The 20108-nt window shown below is 44.7% G+C and overlaps 1 protein-coding gene across 2 annotated transcripts in view; it reads left to right on the forward strand.

The window, feature by feature from the left end:
- Window positions 1–20108, forward strand: part of TSLIG1 (tRNA splicing ligase complex subunit 1) — a 27348-nt gene that overhangs the window by 4908 nt on the left and 2332 nt on the right. The window contains exons 2-6 of one of the 2 annotated variants that reach the window (XM_006158101.3): window positions 8156–8180; window positions 8730–8851; window positions 9509–9591; window positions 11139–11191; window positions 15361–15397. In XM_006158101.3, coding sequence (XP_006158163.1) covers window positions 8156–8180; window positions 8730–8851; window positions 9509–9591; window positions 11139–11191; window positions 15361–15397 — 320 coding nt within the window. The remainder of the gene's footprint in view (window positions 1–8155; window positions 8181–8729; window positions 8852–9508; window positions 9592–11138; window positions 11192–15360; window positions 15398–20108) is intronic. The other variant, XM_006158102.3, reaches the window with a different exon arrangement.

Below are 20108 nucleotides of genomic sequence, written 5' to 3' on the forward strand. Positions count from 1 at the left end.
TAGGGAAAGTTCTATGTAATTAAAATGCTAATATTATTTGTATAACTCAGTGAACTCATCTAGACAACCAGTGCTTGATAATACGCAATCAGGCGTGGATAAGAGCCATTCTAAGTGAAGAATATGCCAATGAATTTTTTGTTACAGACTATGGAAAGTTCATTGATAGAGCTTCAGATTCCACATTCAAACTACCCTTCTAAAGAATGAGTATGTTTGGCATTCTAGCATAACATCAAAGGAAACTACCCATAATTATTTGAAAAAGCTATTAAAATACTCTCCTTCATGCATATCTGTGAGGATCGATTTTATTTATGCACTTCAACTAAACATAGTAACACACATTGGAAATCATACATTAAAATACTGAAAAAATGCAAAATACTGTCACTTCTCATTGAATTTTTTCTTTTTTTGGGGGGAGAGAGATTTTTACTGTAGGTTGTGTGCGCTCACCAGAAAGAAACAGAAAGCAAGAAATCACCTCCCAGGAGATGGTCACGCTACAATCCCTTCTCCATTCTTCTCTTAGGATCTTGGGCACACACACACACGGACCCAATGTGAGTTTAAGCCACTGGGTCAAGGACTCTAACTGCGGTCGACTACATGGTAGTCTAGAGAGAGAGTCATTATGCCAACTGCTGGTCCCTCATTTTTTTTTAACCAATAATTATTTTTTCTTTTTCATATAATCATAGCTTAGTTTTTCCCATTTTAGCATTTCATAAATATGGACTCACACAGTATTGATTGTTTTACGTCTAGATTCTTCACTCATGTCAAAGGTAAACACATCTGGGCTGACCCTGTAGCCTAGCAGTTAACGGAGCCAGATCTAACATGACCAATTTTACATAGCTCGAATTACAGTCTTGGCCTCAGTGGGTTGAAAAACACTCAACATGTGTGTGCACCCCAAATCCCTGTTGATAGGAGAAGAGATTGTGACATGACTTTGCCCCATCAGGGGATGCTTGCTTTCTGTCTCTTTCTGGTGACTGCATATGCCTTCTGAAGAAAAAAAAAAAATAGCTGGATATTAGAACAGTGAAAGCAAATTTTGTCTAGAGATGATTGAGGGTTTTTTTTTTTTTTTTTTTTTGAGATTTTTTTTGCTAGAGGGCGTGTGCACTTGGAGAAACAGAGAACACAAGAAATCACCCACCCCCTTGGGGAGATGGCCATGGCGCAGTCCCGTCTCCATTCTCCTCTTAGGATCCTGGGCATACACACCTGTGTCAGGTGTGAGTTTGAAGCCACCAAGTCCGAGAATTGAACCGCAGTCGACTACGTGGAGGTCCCACTGATGGAACCATTACACCATCTGCTGTCCCCAATGATTGAGGGATTTTTAAAGGGAGAATGTGACGGTGGTGGGAGAGAGCAAAGGCTTAATAGGGTCAGAAAAGTTAAAAAGTACGAAGGGTTTGGGCTAATTGTTAGCCCAAGGTTGTTAAGGCACCTGGATCCCCCATGGCCACACTGTACGGTTTTAGTCCTGGACACAGTGACTCGAAAAACACTGAGTACATGTGTATGCATGCCCAAAATCCTGAGTGGAGAATGGAGAAGGGATTGAGGTATGGCCATCCCTCCCTGGGGGGTGCTTTCTCTCTGTCTCTGTCCTTTATGAGCACATGTACCTATAACAATTTTTTTAAAAAGTACAGGGACCAGCAGATGGTGTAAGGGTTATGTTGCTGGAATCCCATATAGTCAACTGCAGTCTGAATTCCAGATCCAGCGGCTTAAAAACTCATGCTAGCGGGAACCAGTATTTAGCGTAATGGCTATGTCACTGGACACCCATGTAGTCGACCGCGGTTTGCGTCCCGGACCCGGTGGCTTAAAACTCATGCTGGGCACATGTGTGTGCGTGCCCAAGATCCCGAGAGGAGAATGGAGGAGAAGGGATTGTGGTGTGGCCATCCCCCCAGGGAGTGATTTCTCGCTTTCTGTCTTTCTGTCTCTCTCTGTCTGTCTGGCGAGCGCACGCGCCCTACAGTGAAAATCTCTCAAAAAAAAAAAAAAAACTCGTGCTAGCAACAAGACCCTGGCATTTGTGGGAACCAGCAGTTAGCGTAATGGCTATGTCACTGGACACCCATGTAGTCGACCGCGGTTTGCGTCCCGGACCCGGTGGCTTAAAACTCATGCTGGGCACATGTGTGTGCGTGCCCAAGATCCCAAGAGGAGAATGGAGGAGGAGGGATTGTGGCATCCCCAATGTCTGTCTGGCGAGCGCACGCGCCCTATAGTGAAAACCTCTCCAAAAAAAAAAGACCCTGGCATTTGCTAGATAGTGGATGAATATGGAAGATTTATTGTTGAGTGAAGCCAGCCAGGCTATGAAAGAGAGACACTGTATGTCTCCACTTAACATGTACAGAATGTCCACACTCTATGGTAGAGACTAAAAGATTGAAGGACATAAAAGCATTGAAAATAGTTATGGACTCTAGAGACAGTGTGGAAGGAGGGTAGGAGAAGGGAAGAGTAGGGAAGGAAGTTAGGGAGAAAGAGGTGAGACGTTTATGGGACACAAATGGTTAATTACCTGTTTAAGATGACATGTAATACTCAACCAGACTGGTCTGAGGTGTATTTTATGTTGGGTAAATTCTCTACAAGCTAATGTGTAGGGATCAAATGTATAAAAATGATTTAAAAACAAAAATCATGCTGGGCGCATATGTGTGTTGTGTGTGCCCAAAATCCTGAGAGGAGAAGGCATTGTGGTGTGGCCATCCCCCTGAGGGGGTAATTTTTCACTTTCTGTCTCTGTCTCTCCAGTGAGCGCATGTTCCCTATAGCAAAAATGTGTCTTTTTTAAAATAATTATTTTTAATTTAACTATTTATTTATTTTAATTTGTCCAGAGAGACAGAATGAGAGAAAGAAAAGGAAAGAAAGCAAGCTGCCAGGTCCTGGACTTGAACCACAGTCAACCATGTGAGTCCAGCACCCTTAACCACCACCCCACCTGCTGGCCCAGCAAAAAATCTCTCTTAAAAAAAATAAACAGGAACCAGCAGCAGTTGGTGTAATGGCTACATCGCTAGACTCCCATGTAGCTGACCATGGTTCGAGTCCCAGACCCGGTGGCTTAAATTCACACTGGGCGCATGTGCGTACATGCCCAAGATCCTGAGAGGAGAATGGAGGAGAAGGGATTGCAGCGTGGCCATCCCCCCTGGGGGGTGATTTCTCGCTTTCTGTCTCTCTGTCTCTCTCTGTCTGGTGAGCACACGTGCCCTATAGCAAAAACCTCTCCAAAAATTAAAAATGTACACAGGTTGGTCAGTGTTGGTGTGGTGAGACCGGCTGTGTTAGCTGGTGGTCGCCAAAGCTGACATCTCTCCTTCCACAGATGAAGACAGAGGCCCTGGCCTTCCCGATGGTTCCCTGCGAAGGAATGGCCCTCATCGTTGAGAAAGAGACTCCTGAGTTGTAAGAGAGAGAAATGTAAAGTTCTAAGTCCTATTTAGTACATGTTCTAAGAGAGAGGTCAGGGCCTGTGTCAGGTGTCAGCTAGGACAAAGAGCAGATTCTTCTGTTGAGCTTTCTCAGCAGTGGGGCTGGGGTCATCCCATGCTGCTAGAAGCCAGTACACGGGTTTGGATGGTCTGGTGCTGAGAGTTCTGGACTTCTCACACAGCAGAATGTTCTGACATTGATGCTAAGGCTTATCAGGGCCAACCCACAGCATGCCAGTTAAACACTGTATCCAAAGCCAGATCCCACAGGCTGCCGCAGTTAGAGTCCTGGCCCCCAGCACGGGGCAGCTCAGTGCTGGAGCCTGCCTGCCGGATCCCAGACAGGAAAATTGGCTGCAGTGTGACCATGCCCCTTTGGAGGGTTCTCTCTCTAACAAATGCACATGGCCTCTGGCCATAAAAAAAGTACACATATCAGTATTTCGTGCTTTTTTATCGCTGAGTAAAATTTCATTGATTATACCTATCTGCTCTCTGATTGATGAAAATTAGATTTTTTAATTTGGGGGAATAAATTGCTGTGAGCATTTTTACATGTCTTCTTTCATTTCCTTAGGGTCAATACCTGGACTTTTTTTTTTTTTAATCATCGCTGCTGGTCTTTTTTTCTCTCCTAAGTTTATTTTATTTATCTTTTCCATGAGACAGACACAGAGAGAGACAGATACCCCAGTAGGGTTTTTATGCCATGATCCTTCAGCCAGCCCCGGATGGTGGGCATGCACACACCCACCGTGTTCACAGAGGGCTCTGGACACAAACCCGAAACCTTCCCTGTGGACTAGCCTCACAGTGTCACGTGACCACTGTGCTGCCTCCTGGTCCCCTCTGCTGCTCATTGAGCTTCAAAGTGCCGAAAACTTATTCCTCCGTGATATCTATGAGTTAGAGATGAATTTGAACCTTCAGTGTGAGTGTGCTATCAGAAGATGATGTGTTTTGGTGCAAAGTGCACTAAACTCAGAGTACGAAAACTTCAATCCTAGGGGCCAGCAGGTAGCATGGTGGTTAAGGCTCTGGGCTCCCACGTGGTGATCTGCAGTTCGAGTCGTGGACCTGGTAGCTTTCTTTCTCACTTTCCTTCTCTCTGTCAGTCTCTCTGGTGAGTGCACATGGCCTGTAGCAAGTTAAAAATAGTAATAATAATAATGATAAAATAAATAATAATTAAAAAGAAAAAGAAACTTCAGTTCTAGACCCAACTCTGCTTCTCATCAGTGCTGTCCTGAACAAGTCACAGCATCTCTGGATTTCAGGCTTCCTCTAAGTGAATGATCGGGTCACATGTTCTCACAATTGCTTCTGCTCAGCGTTCTCTGATCCTAAGTGGGAGGATGGATGGGAATCAGGATGGGGTGAAAAGGAGCCTGAAAACAACGAGATAACAGATCCAATGAGAGAAAGCTGTAGTTGTTACTTTCTGGAGTTTCTATGAGACTAACAGGAAAAAGCTCATAATATATGCTATGGAGTTTAATTTCTAAAACTATGTTATCTAGGGTCTCTCCCCTTAGTCTAGTAGTAAAAGGAGCTGGGTCCCACAGGCTCAGCTGCAGCTCAGATCCTCAACAATGGCTTGGAAAACTCTGGACACGGGAACCAGCAGTTAGCGTAGTGGCTATGTCACTGGACTCCCACGTAGTTGACCGTGGTTCGCATCCCGGATGCGGTCGCTTAAAACTCACGCCGGGCACGTGTGCGTGCGTGCCCAAGATCCCGAGAGGAGAATGGAGGAGAAGGGACTGCAGCGTGACCATGCCCTCTGGGGGGGATTTCTCGCTTTCTGTCTCTATGTCTTTGTCTGTCTGGCGAGTGCACGCGCCCTATAGCGAAAATCTCTACAAAAAAAAAGAAAAGAAAAACTCTGGACACGTGTGTGCTATGCATGCCCAAAACACTAAAGGGAAGGAGAAGTGAAGAAGGAATTGTGGGATAACCATGTCCCATTGAGGGATGCTTTCTCCCCCTCCTTCCCTATCTTGCTTTAGCAAGGAATTTGCCCTCTGGCAAAATTAAAACCAAAACTTTTATCTAAATTTAGTATTTAATATAGACTAGCTCCTCAAGAGAAGGTAAGACAGAGAAATCAAAATTTTATATTTTAGGAACCAGCAGTTAGCATAATGGGTGTCACTGAACTCACATGTAGTAGACTGCGTTTTGAGTCTCGGACCCAGTTGCTTAAACTCACACCGGCTGCGTGTGCATGCGTGCCCAAGATCCCAAGAGGAAAATGGAGAAGGGATTGCGACGTGGCCATCCCCCCTGGGGGGTGATTTCTCGCTTTCTGTCTCTCTCTGTCTGTCTGGCGAGTGCACATATCCTACAGCAAAAACTTGCTCCAAAAAAAAATTTATATTTTAGATGGTGAGGTAGTTCCTAGAATTTTGAATATATATATATATATATATACACACACATATGTTTTTTTAGAGTTTTTTTGGTGTAGGCTGTGTGCGTTCACCAGAGAGACAGAGACACACAGAAAGTGAGAAATCACCCTCTAGGGAGATGGCCATGTCACAATCCCAACCCTCCATTTGCCTCTTGAGTTCGCTGGCATGCACGCACAGGTGCTCAGCATGAGTTTTAAGCCAGTGGGTCTGGGACTCAAACTGCAGTCAACTACATGTGAGTCCAGCGATGTAACCATTATGCCATCTGCTGGTCCCATATAGTATTTTAAAAAGATATTCTTTTGGGGGCCAGCAAGTGGCATGGTGGTTAAGGCACTGGACTTCCACATGGCTGACTGTGGTTCAAGTCCCAGACCTTGTGGCTTGCTTTCTCACATTCTCCCTCTCTCTTTCTTTCTCTGTCTCTATCTGGCAAGTGCGCATGCCCTGTACAAGTTGGAAGATAATAATCAGGGACCAGCAGTGGCACGGTGGTTAAGATGCTGGACTCCCCACATGGGTGACCTCGATTCAAGTCCTGGACCTAGTGGCTTGCTTTCTCACTTTCCCTCTCCCTCTCTCTTGCTGGTCAAATTTAAAAATAATAATAATAGGGACCAGCAGTTAGTGTAATGGCTATGTCGCTGGACTCCCATGTAGTCAACCGCGGTTCGAGTCCCGGACCCAGTGGCTTAAACTCATGCCAGGCGCGTGTGCGTGTGTGCCCAAGATCCCGAGAGGAGAATGAAGAAGGGATGGCAGTGTGGCATCCCCTGGGGGGTGATTTTGTTAACGGATGGATGGGAGAGTGTTGAGCTGCATTGTGAAGTCCTTGGTTCTTTGGGTCCAGGTCACTAAAATTAGAGATCTGTCCCTAGGCGCAAAATAAAACCGCAACCATGAATAAAGTAGGTAGAAAAGGTTTAATAGAAAGAAAGAAAGGAACGGAAAGAAAGTACACCCAAAAAGGTTGTTGGGTAGGCAGATTGCCAAGTGGCAGCTGCGCTTGGTACTAGTTAACCCTTATTTTTATTACTAGAGGTTATGAATATTCATTAGTGGGAGGCCCCTTACACTGCCTACGTTCGTCCTTTAAGTTAGAATCCATACGCCCTTTTCCTGCACCTGCGCACCTTCCTCACAGGTAAAGAATGAGGAATTTAATCACCTAATTGCGCATGGTGCCCAATGCAAGCCAGGTTACCCCAATTAGACTGCCCAATTAGTCCACTGCCCTAATAGGAATTGGGGCATTGACCAAAACGCTTGCTTAGGTCTTTTCGATAAGAGAAAAAATTAGGAATCATCCCTGTGTGCTTCCCTCAGGCCTCAAGGAAGGAAGATGGCAAATTCCCTTGTCCTCCTGGCACCTGGAGCTAGATGAGCCTTTCGCTTTTCTCTTAGGGCTGCCCGCTCACGGCTAACTAACTGCCTACCACATTTTCTCGCTTTCTGTCTCTCTGTCTCTGTCTGTCTGGTGAGCGCACGCGCCCTATAGCAAAGATCTCTCCAAAAAAAAGATAATAATAATAAATTTAAATAAAAAATTCTTAAAAAGATAATAAAATAAAATTAAATAATTATTTTTAAAAACAATATTGGGGGACCAGCAGTTGACATAATGGCTATGTCGCTGGACTCCCATGTAGTCGACCACAGTACGAGTCCTGGACCTGGTGGCTTAAACACACCGGGCGCGTGTGTATGCGTGTCCAAGATCCTGAGGAGAATGGAGGAGAAGGGATTGTGGTGTGGCCATCCCCCCTGGGAGGGGATTTCTTGCTTTCTGTCTCTCTGTCTCTCAGTCTTTCTGGCAAGTGCATGTGCCCTATAGCAAAAAACAAACAAACAAAAAAACTCTTCAAATAAATAAATAATTGAAAAAATATATTGGTCTGTCGAGGAAAGGTTCTAATAGCAGGAACTGGCATTCGTTGAGAAACTAATAGACTTTAATATACTAATATGCATTTGTCTGTTGAGAGACATCTTTTAGATCACCTAGAAGACCCTGGCCCTGTTGCCTTCTAGAAACCGTTATTCATTTAAATATAAACCTTGGCTTAAAAAAATAAACGAAGAGAACACCCTAGAAAGCAGTTAGATGTGTTGAGTAAGTAGATAGCAGAAGGTAGGGGTTACCCTGCATTTTCTTGTTCTTCTCAGGTAATGCACTTAGTAATAATGAATGAGAGTCCTTTTCTTGTGATTTGAGAGTCAAGTTGAGTGACATCTGTCTTTCTCTCTCTCCCTCAGATTTGGACCATACAGCAGATGTCCAGTGAGTATCGCTGGAGTTCGTCCCTTTGAAATTATCTCTTTAAATAGATAGGCTGAATGTTTTCTTCTTGATCATCCTACTCTCAGTTATTCTCCTCTCATTTTGAGCCCTCCAGAACATGAGAATAATGGCTTAAAAGTCCTCCGTTTTGGGACCAGCAGATGGCGTAATGGCTACATCGCTGGACTTCCACGTAGTTGACCACAGTTCGAGTCCAGGACCTGGTGACTTAAACTCAGGCCGGGCTCATGTGCGTGCGTGCCCAAGATCCTGAGAGAATGGAGGAGAAAGGATTGCAGCGTGGCCATCCCCCCTGGGGGTGATTTCTTGCTTTCTTTTTCTCTGTCCCTTTCTATCTTTCTGGCAAGCGCAAGTGCCCTGTAGCAAAAACCTCTCAAAAAAAAAGAAAAAAAACCCCTCCATTTTATTGCCATTAAATGACTGAGACCTTTAGATTTGTATTTGTCATACTGATTTTATTTTGGCCTCATGGTCAAGTTTTGTCTGTTGAGTGGATTATTTTACAGAGAGCATCACCTGTTTCTTTAGGTTACACGCGTGGGGAGATTCCCTGGAGGAAGCGTTTGAGCAATGTGTGATGGCCATGTTTGGCTACATGACAGATACTGGGACTGTGGAACCCCTCCAAACAGTAGAAGTAGAAACCCAAGGTAATATATTTGTTTATTTTTTTAAAGAGAGATTATTGCTATAGGGCATGTACACTCGCTGGAGAGACAAAGGCAGAGAGACAGAAAGCAAGAAATCACCCCCTGGGGGGTTGGTCTTCTCCTCTTGGGATTTTGGGCACACACACACACACACACACCCCTGGCATGAGTTTCAAGCTGCTGGGTCCAGGACTCGAACCATAGTCAGCCATCTGGGAGTCCAGCGACGTAACCACTGTGCTATCTGCTGGTCCCGACAACTGATTTATTAACCGGGAAGCAATTGTCAGACAGACATGCGGTATTATATATAATCTGAGTGTAGGTTCACGGTAAGAGTAGGACTGATTTGGAATCAGTGGGGGCATGGTAGCCAGGGCGCTGGACATTCCCACGTGGCTGAATGTGATTTGAGTCCTGGGCCTGGTGACTTGCTTTCTCACTTTCCCTCTCTCTCTCTCTTTCTGTGTGTATCTCTCTCTGGTCAAATTAAAATAAATAAATGAATAATTTTTTTTTTTTTAAAGAGTAAGACTGATTATAAGCTTGTTCTTTCAACTAGCCTAAGAAGTTCATTGCACTTTGAAGTCGCACAGATTTCGCAGAGACCAGAATGATTAAACATTGTACTGTCGTGGCTCTTTTGGTCCTGTTTAGGAGATGACTTACAGTCTCTTCTGTTTCACTTTTTGAACGAGTGGCTTTACAAGTTCAGTGCTGATGAATTCTTCATACCCCGGGTAAGCAAGAGTTTTCTTTCTTTTCTTTTCTTTTTTTAACTGAGCAAATGGGTTCTCAGTTCATATTTTGAAACAGAACAAGGGATTTAAAAGACAGCATGTGAGCCCAGCCATGCAAAGTTGCAAGCGGGAGGTGCCACCATGCAGGGCGGAGACTGTGAGCAGACTGGGTTTGGTTCCCGGCCTAGACCTGAACAGGCTGGGTGTGGTGACGCGAACCTGTGTCCCTAGCTAGTTGGGAGGCTGGAGCCGGAAGATCGCCACACGCTGAGACCTTGTCAGAAACACCTATCTCCCCCTCTCTCTTCCTGCCTTCATCCCTCCTACATGCTTGCTTTCTCTCTTCCAGTAAAAACCAAACCAAACCAAACCACACAGATATATCTGATGATTCTGATTCGCAGAAATGACAGTGACCAGTCTCCTCTGGGTTCAGCCGAGTGTGCCTATGTACATGCATTCCGTGTCTGACCTCTGATCAGTACTGCAAGAACACCTAGTCTTCATCCGCTTTTGTGTCTCCCAAGATTGAGCTAAATTTAGTCTGAGCTTATGTTTCTTTTGTTCATTTGAAATTTAGCATTGCTGTCACATTGGCCTAAGTTACAAAATTGCTGCTTTTAGTTTTCCTTAACATGAAAAAAGGAAAAGACAAATGGAGAATGCGTGCCATTGTCAAACCCCAGAAGGGAGCGTTGTGCAGCACCATTGCGACCTAACATACGGCGCTCCTGCCTCCGTGGCTCCTGTATTCGCTCCCTTACCAGCGCACTGCTAACAAGGGGTTTCAGAAAGTATGGAAAATGTGTATTATGAGAAACTAAAGGTTTCAAGTTTTTGGTGCCAAAGTAAACTAATACTTTAATTTCTCTGTTTCACCAACTTCTACTATTTTTTTTTTTTTGAGAGATTTTTTTCGCTATAGGGTGCGTGCACTTGCCAGATAGACAGACAGAGACAGAGAGACAGAAAGCGAGAAATCACCCCCCAGGGGGGATGGTCACGCCACAATCCCTTCTCCTCCATTCTCCTCTCGGGATCTTGGGCACACACGCACACATGCCCGGCGTGAGTTTTAAGCCACCGGGTCCGGGACGCGAACCGCGGTTGACTACGTGGGAGTCCAGCGACATAGCCATTACGCTAACTGCTGGTTCCCTGTTTCACCAACTTCTTAAAGTCCTCTCACATTTTATTCTACCAACCAAGTCACTCATCAAGTGACTACCGTATTTTATAAAACGGGCTGGGAGTGATTGAAATCCTATGTCTGCCTCCTCCTCTACTGTATACTTACAGAGAAATCTTCTGCCTCATAATTTTAGCTTGTACATTTTTCAAGAATACCTCCCTTGAATATGTAAGAAAAATCCTTATTTTCTTGAAATATATTTAGGTTTTAATTTAGTTAACATATAAATTTTCTTTGCTTCAGATAAGTTGTATGGTGTTATTTTCTAGAAAAGTACCATCCTAGACATGTTTTGGTATTATGATCTATTATGAACATTTTAGTTAAAAAAAAAAAATCTGTTTTTCTTCCTTAGGAAGTGAAAGTGCTTAATATTGATCAGAAAAATTTCAAATTACGGTCAATTGGGTAAGTTTTAAAAGTCTTTTAAGTAGTAAGTCTTAAAAGATGGGGCCAGACCAGCAGTTGGTGTAATGGCTATGTCGCTGAACTCCCATGTAGTCAACCACGGTTCAAGTCCCAGACCCAGTGGCTTAAACTTACTCCGGATGCGTGTGCATGCATGCCCAGGATCCGGAGAGGAGAACGGAGGAGAAGGGATTGTGGTGTGGTCATTCCCCCTGAGGGGTGATTTCTCGCTTTCTGTCTCTCTGTCTTTCTGGCGAGCATACGTGTCCTATAGCAAAAAACTCTCCAAATAAAAAAAGGGAGGGGGGACCAGCAAGTGGTGTGGTGGTTAAGGATGCTAGACTCCCACATGACCAACTACAGTTCAACTCCTGGACCTGGCAGTTTGCTTTCTCAGTCTCTCTCTCTCTCTCCCTCTCTGGTCAAATTAAAATAAGGAAATAAATAAAGTTAAATAAAATTATTCCTTAAAAAAAAAAAAAAAGATGTTGGGACCAGCAGTTAGCATAATGGCTATGTCGCTGGACTCCCGTGTAGTCCACCACGGTTCGCGTCCCGGACCCGGTGGCTTAAAACTCACGCTGGGCGCGTGTGCATGCATGCCCAAGATCCCAAGAGGAGAATGGAGGAGAAGGGACTGCAGCGTGGCCATCCCCTCGGGGGGTGATTTCTCACTTTCTGTCTCTCTGTCTCTGTCTATCTGGCGAGCGCACACGCCCTATAGCGAAAACCTCTAAAAAAATAATAAGATGTTATAGTTAGGGCTTACCCACTGGCATGGTGGTTAAGACCCTAGATCCTATGTGGCTGACTCCATGGTTAGAGTCCTGGATCTGGTGGCTTAAAACATATGCTGGGCATGTGTGCATGCATGCTCAGATTCCCTAGAGGAGAGTGGAGAAGGGATTGGGGCATGGCCATCCCCCTGCTCCTGGGGAGAGGGTGTGTGTGTGTGTGTGTGTGTGTGTGTGTGTGTGTGTTTAGGTAATATTAATTACTTTATTTAAAAATACTAATTATTTGTCAGGCTGACCCTGTAGACTGGTGGATGAGGGACCCAAATCACACATGGCCAACCTTGTGGTTCAAACCCCGAATCTTGTAGTTTGAAAAACATGCCAGGAGCATGCATGTGCATTCCCAGAAGCCCAACACAATGGGGAGATAGAGAAGAAGGGATTGCTTTTTTCTCCTTTCTTCTGTCTCTGTCCTCTCCAGCCACTGAATGGTCCTGAGTACTTCTTGTAGAAAGAATGAGATAGTTTGGGCTGTAACAGTAATACCTCCACAATGCCGAGATACAGCAGCTCAGCCAGCACAGCAGCGCCGCAACGCCCCCGGCTGACATGGCGCCGGCCGAGTCCACCCAACCGCTGCAACCGCCCGGCCCGGCCTCGCGCGCCCCCTCCCGGCGTCGCAGGAGCGGGCGGGGGCGGGGCTTGAGGGTGTGCGATTTTTTACTTTCCCTCTCTGTCTCTTTTCCAACAAGCACATTGTGCCCTGTGGCAAAAATCTAAAAGATGTTAATGTTATATTCTTAATTGAATTCAGTGGGCTAGAAGGCAGAAATGTTAAGTCAGAGGGTGACCTGGACTTGGTAGGGCTTTGCAGGTTGAGCTGTGTGAAACATCTGGGAGTGAGGGCCCTCCTAAGCTCTGGAGGACAAGAAACGTGTCGGATTTAAGTTGGCTCTGGTTGTCAAGCCTGATTCCCACTTGTTCATTTTTCAGGGGGGAGAAAAAATGTAGCATGTATTGGGCTGTCTGAAAAGTCACAATGTATTGACAGCCTAATATAATTACTAAATAGCGGCAGACAGCCCGGCTTAGTGGGTGGGAAACAGACCCGTCCTTCTCATAGACCCTCCCTTCTAGACCCATCCAGACTACTTCCTCTATCAACAAATTAACATAATTTTTAAGAGTTATTTTATTGAGGTTTGTTTATTTATTTATTTATTTATTTATTTTAATTTGACCAGAGAGGGACAGAGAGAGAGAGAGAAAGAGGGAAAGTGAGAAAGCAAACTGTCAGGTCCGGGACTCGAACCACAGTCGACAATATGGGTATTCAGCGCCCTTAACCACCATGCCACCTGCCAGCCCCTCTATCAACAAATTATACTTTTCATTCCATTATTGCAAACACATCGCTTCTCGGCCTTTTGGCTAAGATCAAGTGCAGAGTTGCAAACATTGGTTAGATCACTTTGATTGAACTTGTTGTTTCCCAAGTTTTTTTTTGTTTGTTTTAGGTTTTGTTTTTTTTCCTGAGATTTTTGCTATTAGGGTGCATGCACTCACCAGAGAGACAGAGAGACAAAAAGTGAGAAATCACCCCCCGGGGGATGGCCACACCACAGTCCTTTCTCCTCTCAGGATTTTGGGCACTCACACACATGTGCCCAGTGTGAGTTTCAAGCTTCTGGGTCTGGGACTCAAACCGCAGTTGGCCATATGGGAGTCCAGTGCCTTAACCACTATGCCACCTGCTGGCCCCTGTTTTAGGTTATTTTCATTATTTACTTTTTTGAGAGATTTTTTTTTTTGCTATAGGACATGTGCACTGACCAGAGAGACAGAGAGAAAGCAAGAAATCACCCCCAAGGAGGGATGGCAGTCCCTTCTCCATCCTCCTTCTGGGATCTTGGGCATGCACACAACATGCACCCAGTATGAACTTTAAGCCTCTGAGTTTGGGACTCGAACCAAGGGCTACTATGTGAGAGTCCAGCAATGTAACTATTACACCATCTGCTGGTCCCAGGTTATTTTTATATGTAGTTTATCTTTTTCGTTTTATATTTGGCTTAGTCATTGCTAACAAACACCCGTGACTCAGTGATTTATAATGAAATAGGGGTTCATTGACTCTCAATTTTGTCAGCTGAAATGGCCAAAGGTATAGACCTGGTAGCAGCTGGCCTACCACATGGCTGACAGAAGTACAGAGAATGGCAGGCGTGTGCAGAGAAGGCTGCGGGTCTTTTACAGCAACCAGCTTTCATGAGACCTAAATCCTTCTCACAAGGACCGAACTCACTGAGCCTTGCCAGACATCACCAATCTTCCCGAGAATGTTGTGTCCACGATGCATTCACCACGATCTAACCACTGCCCACTGTCTTACCATCTCCCAGTGTCACAGTCTAACATATGAAACTTCGAGGACAAACTACCATCTAACGCATAACAGTATTAAATGTTAGCAGTTTTGTTTTGTAAACTGAGATCTTTTTTGTTGTTGTTAATCTCTTTCTCTTTTATTTTTACTTATTTTTAAGAGAGATTTTTGCTATAGGGCCTGTGTGCTCACTAGAGAAACAGAAAGCAAGAAATCACCCCCCAGGGGAATAGCCATGTCATAGTCCTTCTCCGTAATCCTCTTGGAATTTGGGACACACATACACACATGCCCGGCATGAGTTTTAAGCCACCGGGTCTGGGACGCGAACCACAGTCCACTATGTGGGAGTCTAGTGATGTAACCATTACGCCACCTGCTGGCCCCTCTCCTTTATTTTAATTGGTAAAGAAATAGTCTTGTCCAAAGATATTTAATAAGTGGCTGAATAGAATTTTTAAATTTTACTTCTTCTACATCATACTGTTATCTTCAGCCACAGTAGTGTCAAAGGGAGAAAGGAGACTTATCCTAAGTTCTAGGAGAGTACTTTTCTTGGGTTTTCTATAGATGGTGTAAATTATAAACTGCAAACCAAGTTCAGACCATATTATACAATCTAGTGTTTTGGATTTTTGCTACTCCAGTGAGAAGTGTTATTTCTTCAGTCCTACAGCCGTGAGTACAGTGAAAGTACTGAGCACAGTACTCTGTGGTGAGGCTTCTTAAGTAGTGCTTGTTCCTATGTAAGCGCATTACAGCTGAGCGAGTTTCCTGCCGCACGAGACCTCGGCAGCGGCCGGCTGTTGCACACGTCGCCTCGGTGGCCGCTGTACCACGGCAAATCCAAGCACGGCTTCGGAGCCCTGTCGCTCTCATCTCTTCATTGCCCCTCTAGCTCTCTAGTATTGTAGTCACTTCTATAAGGCTTTACTTAAAGATATTCATGGAAAAAACATGTTAAGGCTTAGAAATCTTGGGGTTTCTTTATTTGTATCCTTGTTTTGTGTTGAAATCTTAATCATGTTTTACTTTTCCTTCTCAAGGTGGGGAGAAGAATTTTCGTTGTCCAAGCACCCTCAGGTATGTTTTAAAATCTAGCCACTTAGGGCACCAGCTGATGGCGAAATGGTTACATTGCTGGATTCCCGCACAGTCTGCCACGGTTCCAGTGGTTTGAGTCCCGGACCCGGCAGCTTAAAACTCATGCCAAGCACATGTGCGTGTGTGACCAAAATCCCGAGAGGAGAATGGAGAAGGGATTATAACATGGCAATCCTTCTACGGGGGAGTGATTTCTTGGTTTGTGTTTCTCTGTCTCTGTCTCTCTGGAGAGCTCCCATGTCCAGTAGTAAAAATCTCTCTTTTTTTTAAAAAAAAAAATAATTTATTTTCTATTATTATTTTTCAATTTTGACCAAAAAGAGGCAGAGCAAGCCACTGGGTCCGGGACTTGAACTGCAATTTGACATGTGGAAGTCCAGCGCCTTTAACCACCATGCCACCTGCTGGCCACACAAAAATCTTTTTTTTTAAAGAAAGGGGTTGGATCAGCAGATGGCACAGTCATTAAGGCTAGACTCCAATGTGCCCAACCTTGGTTCGGGTCCCAGACCTGATGGCTGGCTTTCTCACTCTCCCTTTCTCTCTCTCTGACTCTCTCTGATCAAATTGAATAATAATAATAAATAATTTAAATAAATGGGAAAGGGGGGGCGGCCAGTAGGTAGCATGGTGGTCGAGGGCACTGGACTCACACATGGCCAACTACTGTTCGTGTCCTGGACCCGCCAACTTGCTTTCTCACTCCCCTCTCCCCTTTACCTCTCTCTCTCTGTCACTCTGGTCAATTTTTTTTATAATTAATTATTTAATTTTATTTATTTATTCATTCATTGATTTTAATTTGACCAGAGAGAGAGAGATACAGAGAGAGAGAGTGAGAAAGCAAACCACCAGATCCAGGACTCACACCATGGTTGACCATGTGGGACTGTCCAGCACCCCAACCACCACGCCACCTGCTGGTCCTGACTCTGGTCAAATTTAAATAAATAAATAAATTTAAATACAAATAATTCTTTAAAGAAAATCTAGCCACTAAAATTATTTTATACTTCTTGAACATAAAGGTCTTATTTGGGGGCCAGCAGGTGGCATGGTGGTTAAGGCACTGGACTTCCACATGGCCGACCTTGGTTCAAGTCCCAGACCTGGTGACTTGCTTTCTCACTTTCCTTCTCGTTCGCTGTCTCTCTCTGATGACTATACAAGATAAAACATAATACTAATAATAAGTAAAATAAAATAATTCTTAAAAATAGGATAAAAAAACTTTCATATATGTTACAGTAAACTTCAACTAATGCTAAGTGGTGTAAAATGGTAAGTTTTTCTCAGACTTTTCTGAGCTGTCTGGATGTTAGAATGCTATGATTCCACACATCTTATTTGGTAGATTAGGAGTCAGGGTTGGGCTTGTTACAGATTGTTGTGGGAATTAAAGGTTCTCTTTCCCAGAGATCAGCAGATGGCATAATGGTTATGTTGTTGGACTCCCACATGGACAACCATGGTTCAAATCTTGGACTCAGTGGCTTGAAACTGATGCCGTGTTCATGTGTGTGCATGCCCAAAATCCCAAGAGGAGAATGGAAGAGTAGAAACTGCGGCATGGCCATCCCTCCTGGGAGACGATTTCTCGCTTTCTGTCTGTCTCTCTCTCTCTCTCTGTCTCTCTGGCAAGTGTATGTGCTCTGTAGCAAAAATCTCTCTAAAAAAAAATGAGAAGTTCTTGGGAGCCGGCGAGTGGCGTGGTGGTTAGGGATGCTGGATTCTCACATGGCCGACCATGGTTCAAGTCTTGGACCTGGCGGCCTGCTCTCTCTCTCGCTCTCTCTCTCTCAATCTCTCTGTCCTTCTCTGGTCAAATTGAAATAAACACATAAATAAATAAATAAAAATCCAAAATTAAAAAAAAAAAAAAACACTTTAAAAAAAACCCGAGAAGTTCTTTTGCCTGGTTCAGCCCTAATGTAGTGGTTGAAGGAGTGAACTTGTTTGACCAACTGTGTGGTTCTAGTCCCAACTCCAGCACCTTGAAAACCTTGCCAGGTATGGGACCAGCACATGGTGTAACGGTTACATCGCTAGACTCTCACATAGTCGATCATGGTTCGAGCCTCAGACCTGGCGACTTCAAACTCAAGCTGGGCACATGTGTGTGCATGCCCAAAATGCCAAGAGGAGAACGGAGGTGAAGGGATGGTGGTGTGGCCATCTCACCTAGGGAGTGATTTCTCACTTTCTGTCTCTCTGGCAAGCACACACACCAAGCAAAAATCTCTCTCAAAAAGAATAGAAGCATGCCAGGTATGTGTGTGTACCCGAGGTCCCGAAAGGCTAGAGAATGGAGGAGAAGGCATTGTGGCATGACCACACCCATGAGTGCTTTACCTCTCTGTCCTCTCTGTCTGTCTCTGGTGAACACAGGCACCCTCAGACAACTTTTAAAAAAGCATTTTTGAGCCAAGAGTGTTGCAAGAATAGCTACTCAGCTCTTTTGTGTAGTATGAAAACTGCGTAGATTGTCCCTAAGTAAGTGAGTGTGGTTGTGTTCTCCTAAACTTTAATTATAGACTTTGAATTTAAATTTTCTCTTATTTTCAAATGTCATGAAATATTACTGATTTTTTTTTTTCCAACTACTTGGAGGTATGAAAACCATTCTTATTTTGTGGGACGTACAGAAACAGGAGGCAGGCCAGATTCGGCCCGTGGGCTGTCGTTTGCTGGTGCTTATGTTTAGGCCAGGGGGACCCAGATTAATTGTAGGTGACTGAGAAATTCTGGCTGCCTCTGCTAACTGCAAAATGTTGTCTGTGAGCACGGTACAATAAAGTGACACCTGGTGAGGGACTTGTGCACACTAGCCATTTCAGCAAGGTTGCAAGGAGAGAGGAGCAGAAGATGAGAAAGCAAAAAAAAGAAAAAAAAAAGCAGAGGGGGGTGTGAACTGAAAAAAATGATACAGATATAGATAGATAGATAGATAGATAGATAGATAGATAGACAGACAGACAGATAGGTTATTTTCTAAGAAGTTTTTGCCGTACGGCACATGCACTCACCGGAGAGCAAAAGACAGAGACTGAGAGGGGGGCGAGAAATGACTGGGCAGTGGCCACACTACAGTCCCTTCTCCATTCTTCTCCTGGGGTCTTGGGCACGCACATGCTCCTGGCGTGATTTTCAAGCCACTAGGTCTGGGACTCGAACCATAGTCAGCCGTGTGGGAGTCCAGCGACATAACTGCTACACCATCTGCTGGCCCTAGTACATTTTTTATATAAATGGCACAATGGATTTTTTTAAGGGAAAATTTAGTGTATAGTGTAACATTTTAGGGAGACATAAGATGAGACGACCAGGGCTGGCAGGTGGCGTGGTGGTTGAAGGCACTGGATTCCCACACGGCCGACCACGGTTCGAGTCTTGGACCTGGCAGCTTGTTTTCTCCCCTAATCTCTCTCTTTCTCTGGTCAAATTAAAAAATAATAAATATAAATAAATAATTCTTAAAAAAAAATGAGACGACCATAATAACATGCCCTTGAGGCCCCTCTTGGGGTACTGCTCTGAATCGGACAATGGAATGGCAGTTCTTTTTTTAGCTATTTGGGGTGCCCAGGTTGGATTGTGACTAACTTAATCTCATTTACTGCCAATAGTTTTGAAGCAAGGAAATGTGAAAGGACAAATGGAATCAGATTGAATGTCAGAGCCTCTGTGCAGTGCTGAACTTTTAACCAGGCCACTAGGCTTCCGAAAAAGGAATTGAACTGGGACCAGCAGTTAGCGTAATGGCCGTGTCGCTGAACTCCATGTAGTCGACCACGGTTCAAGTTCTGGACCCGGTGGCTTAAACGCACGCCGGGTGCATGTGCGTGCGTGCCCAAGATCCCGAGAGGAGAATGGAGGAGAAGGGATTGTGGTGTGGCCATCCCCACTGGGGGGTGATTTCTTGCTTTCTGTTTCTCTGTCTCTCTCTGTCCTCTGGCGAGTGCACGCACCCTGGAGCAAAAACCTCTCAAAAAAAAAAAAAGAAAGAAAGAAAGAAAAAAAGAACTGAAATGATTTATTTTTGAGAAATGTAGTTTTTCGAAAGTTTCTTTTATGAACACTCTTACATGAAAGCACAGCAAAGACAGACTTGCAGGCTCCCCTTGGTCTCATCTCACTCTGGTCCCCTTCCCACCCTCTGGCTGGTCAGGGTCTCGGGTCCTGCAAGCCTGCTGTGTTTCAGTTCAACAAGGGCTCCAAACCCACATCTGACATGTATGTGGCTTCCAGCACTGCAGAGCCTCATGGTACTACCTGTGCCGTTGAGGCTGGGCTGAAAAATGTCCAGTTTAAAAACCCGGGCCAGGGGGCTGGCAGGTGGTGTGGTGGTTAACAGCGTTGGACCCCTACATGGTCGACCACACTTTGAATCCTGGACCTGATGGCTTGCTTTCTTACTGCCCCCCACCGCCCCCTCTCACTCTGTCCCTCTCTGGCCAAACTAAAATAAATAAATAAAGTTAAATAAAGTAATTCTTAAAAAACAACAGGGTCAACCAGTGGCATGGTAGTTAAGGTGACTGGATCTTACATGCTGACTTCGTGGTTCTAGTTCAGACCTGGTGGCTTAAAAAACATGCCAGGTCTGGACCAGCAGTTGGTGTAATGGCTATGTCGCTGGACTCCCACACAGTCGACTGCAGTTCCAGTCCCAGACCCGGGGGCTTCAAAC

This window comes from Tupaia chinensis, unplaced genomic scaffold (assembly GCF_000334495.1).
Source record: "Tupaia chinensis unplaced genomic scaffold, TupChi_1.0 Scaffold000573_1, whole genome shotgun sequence".
NCBI classification, from domain to species: domain Eukaryota; kingdom Metazoa; phylum Chordata; class Mammalia; order Scandentia; family Tupaiidae; genus Tupaia; species Tupaia belangeri.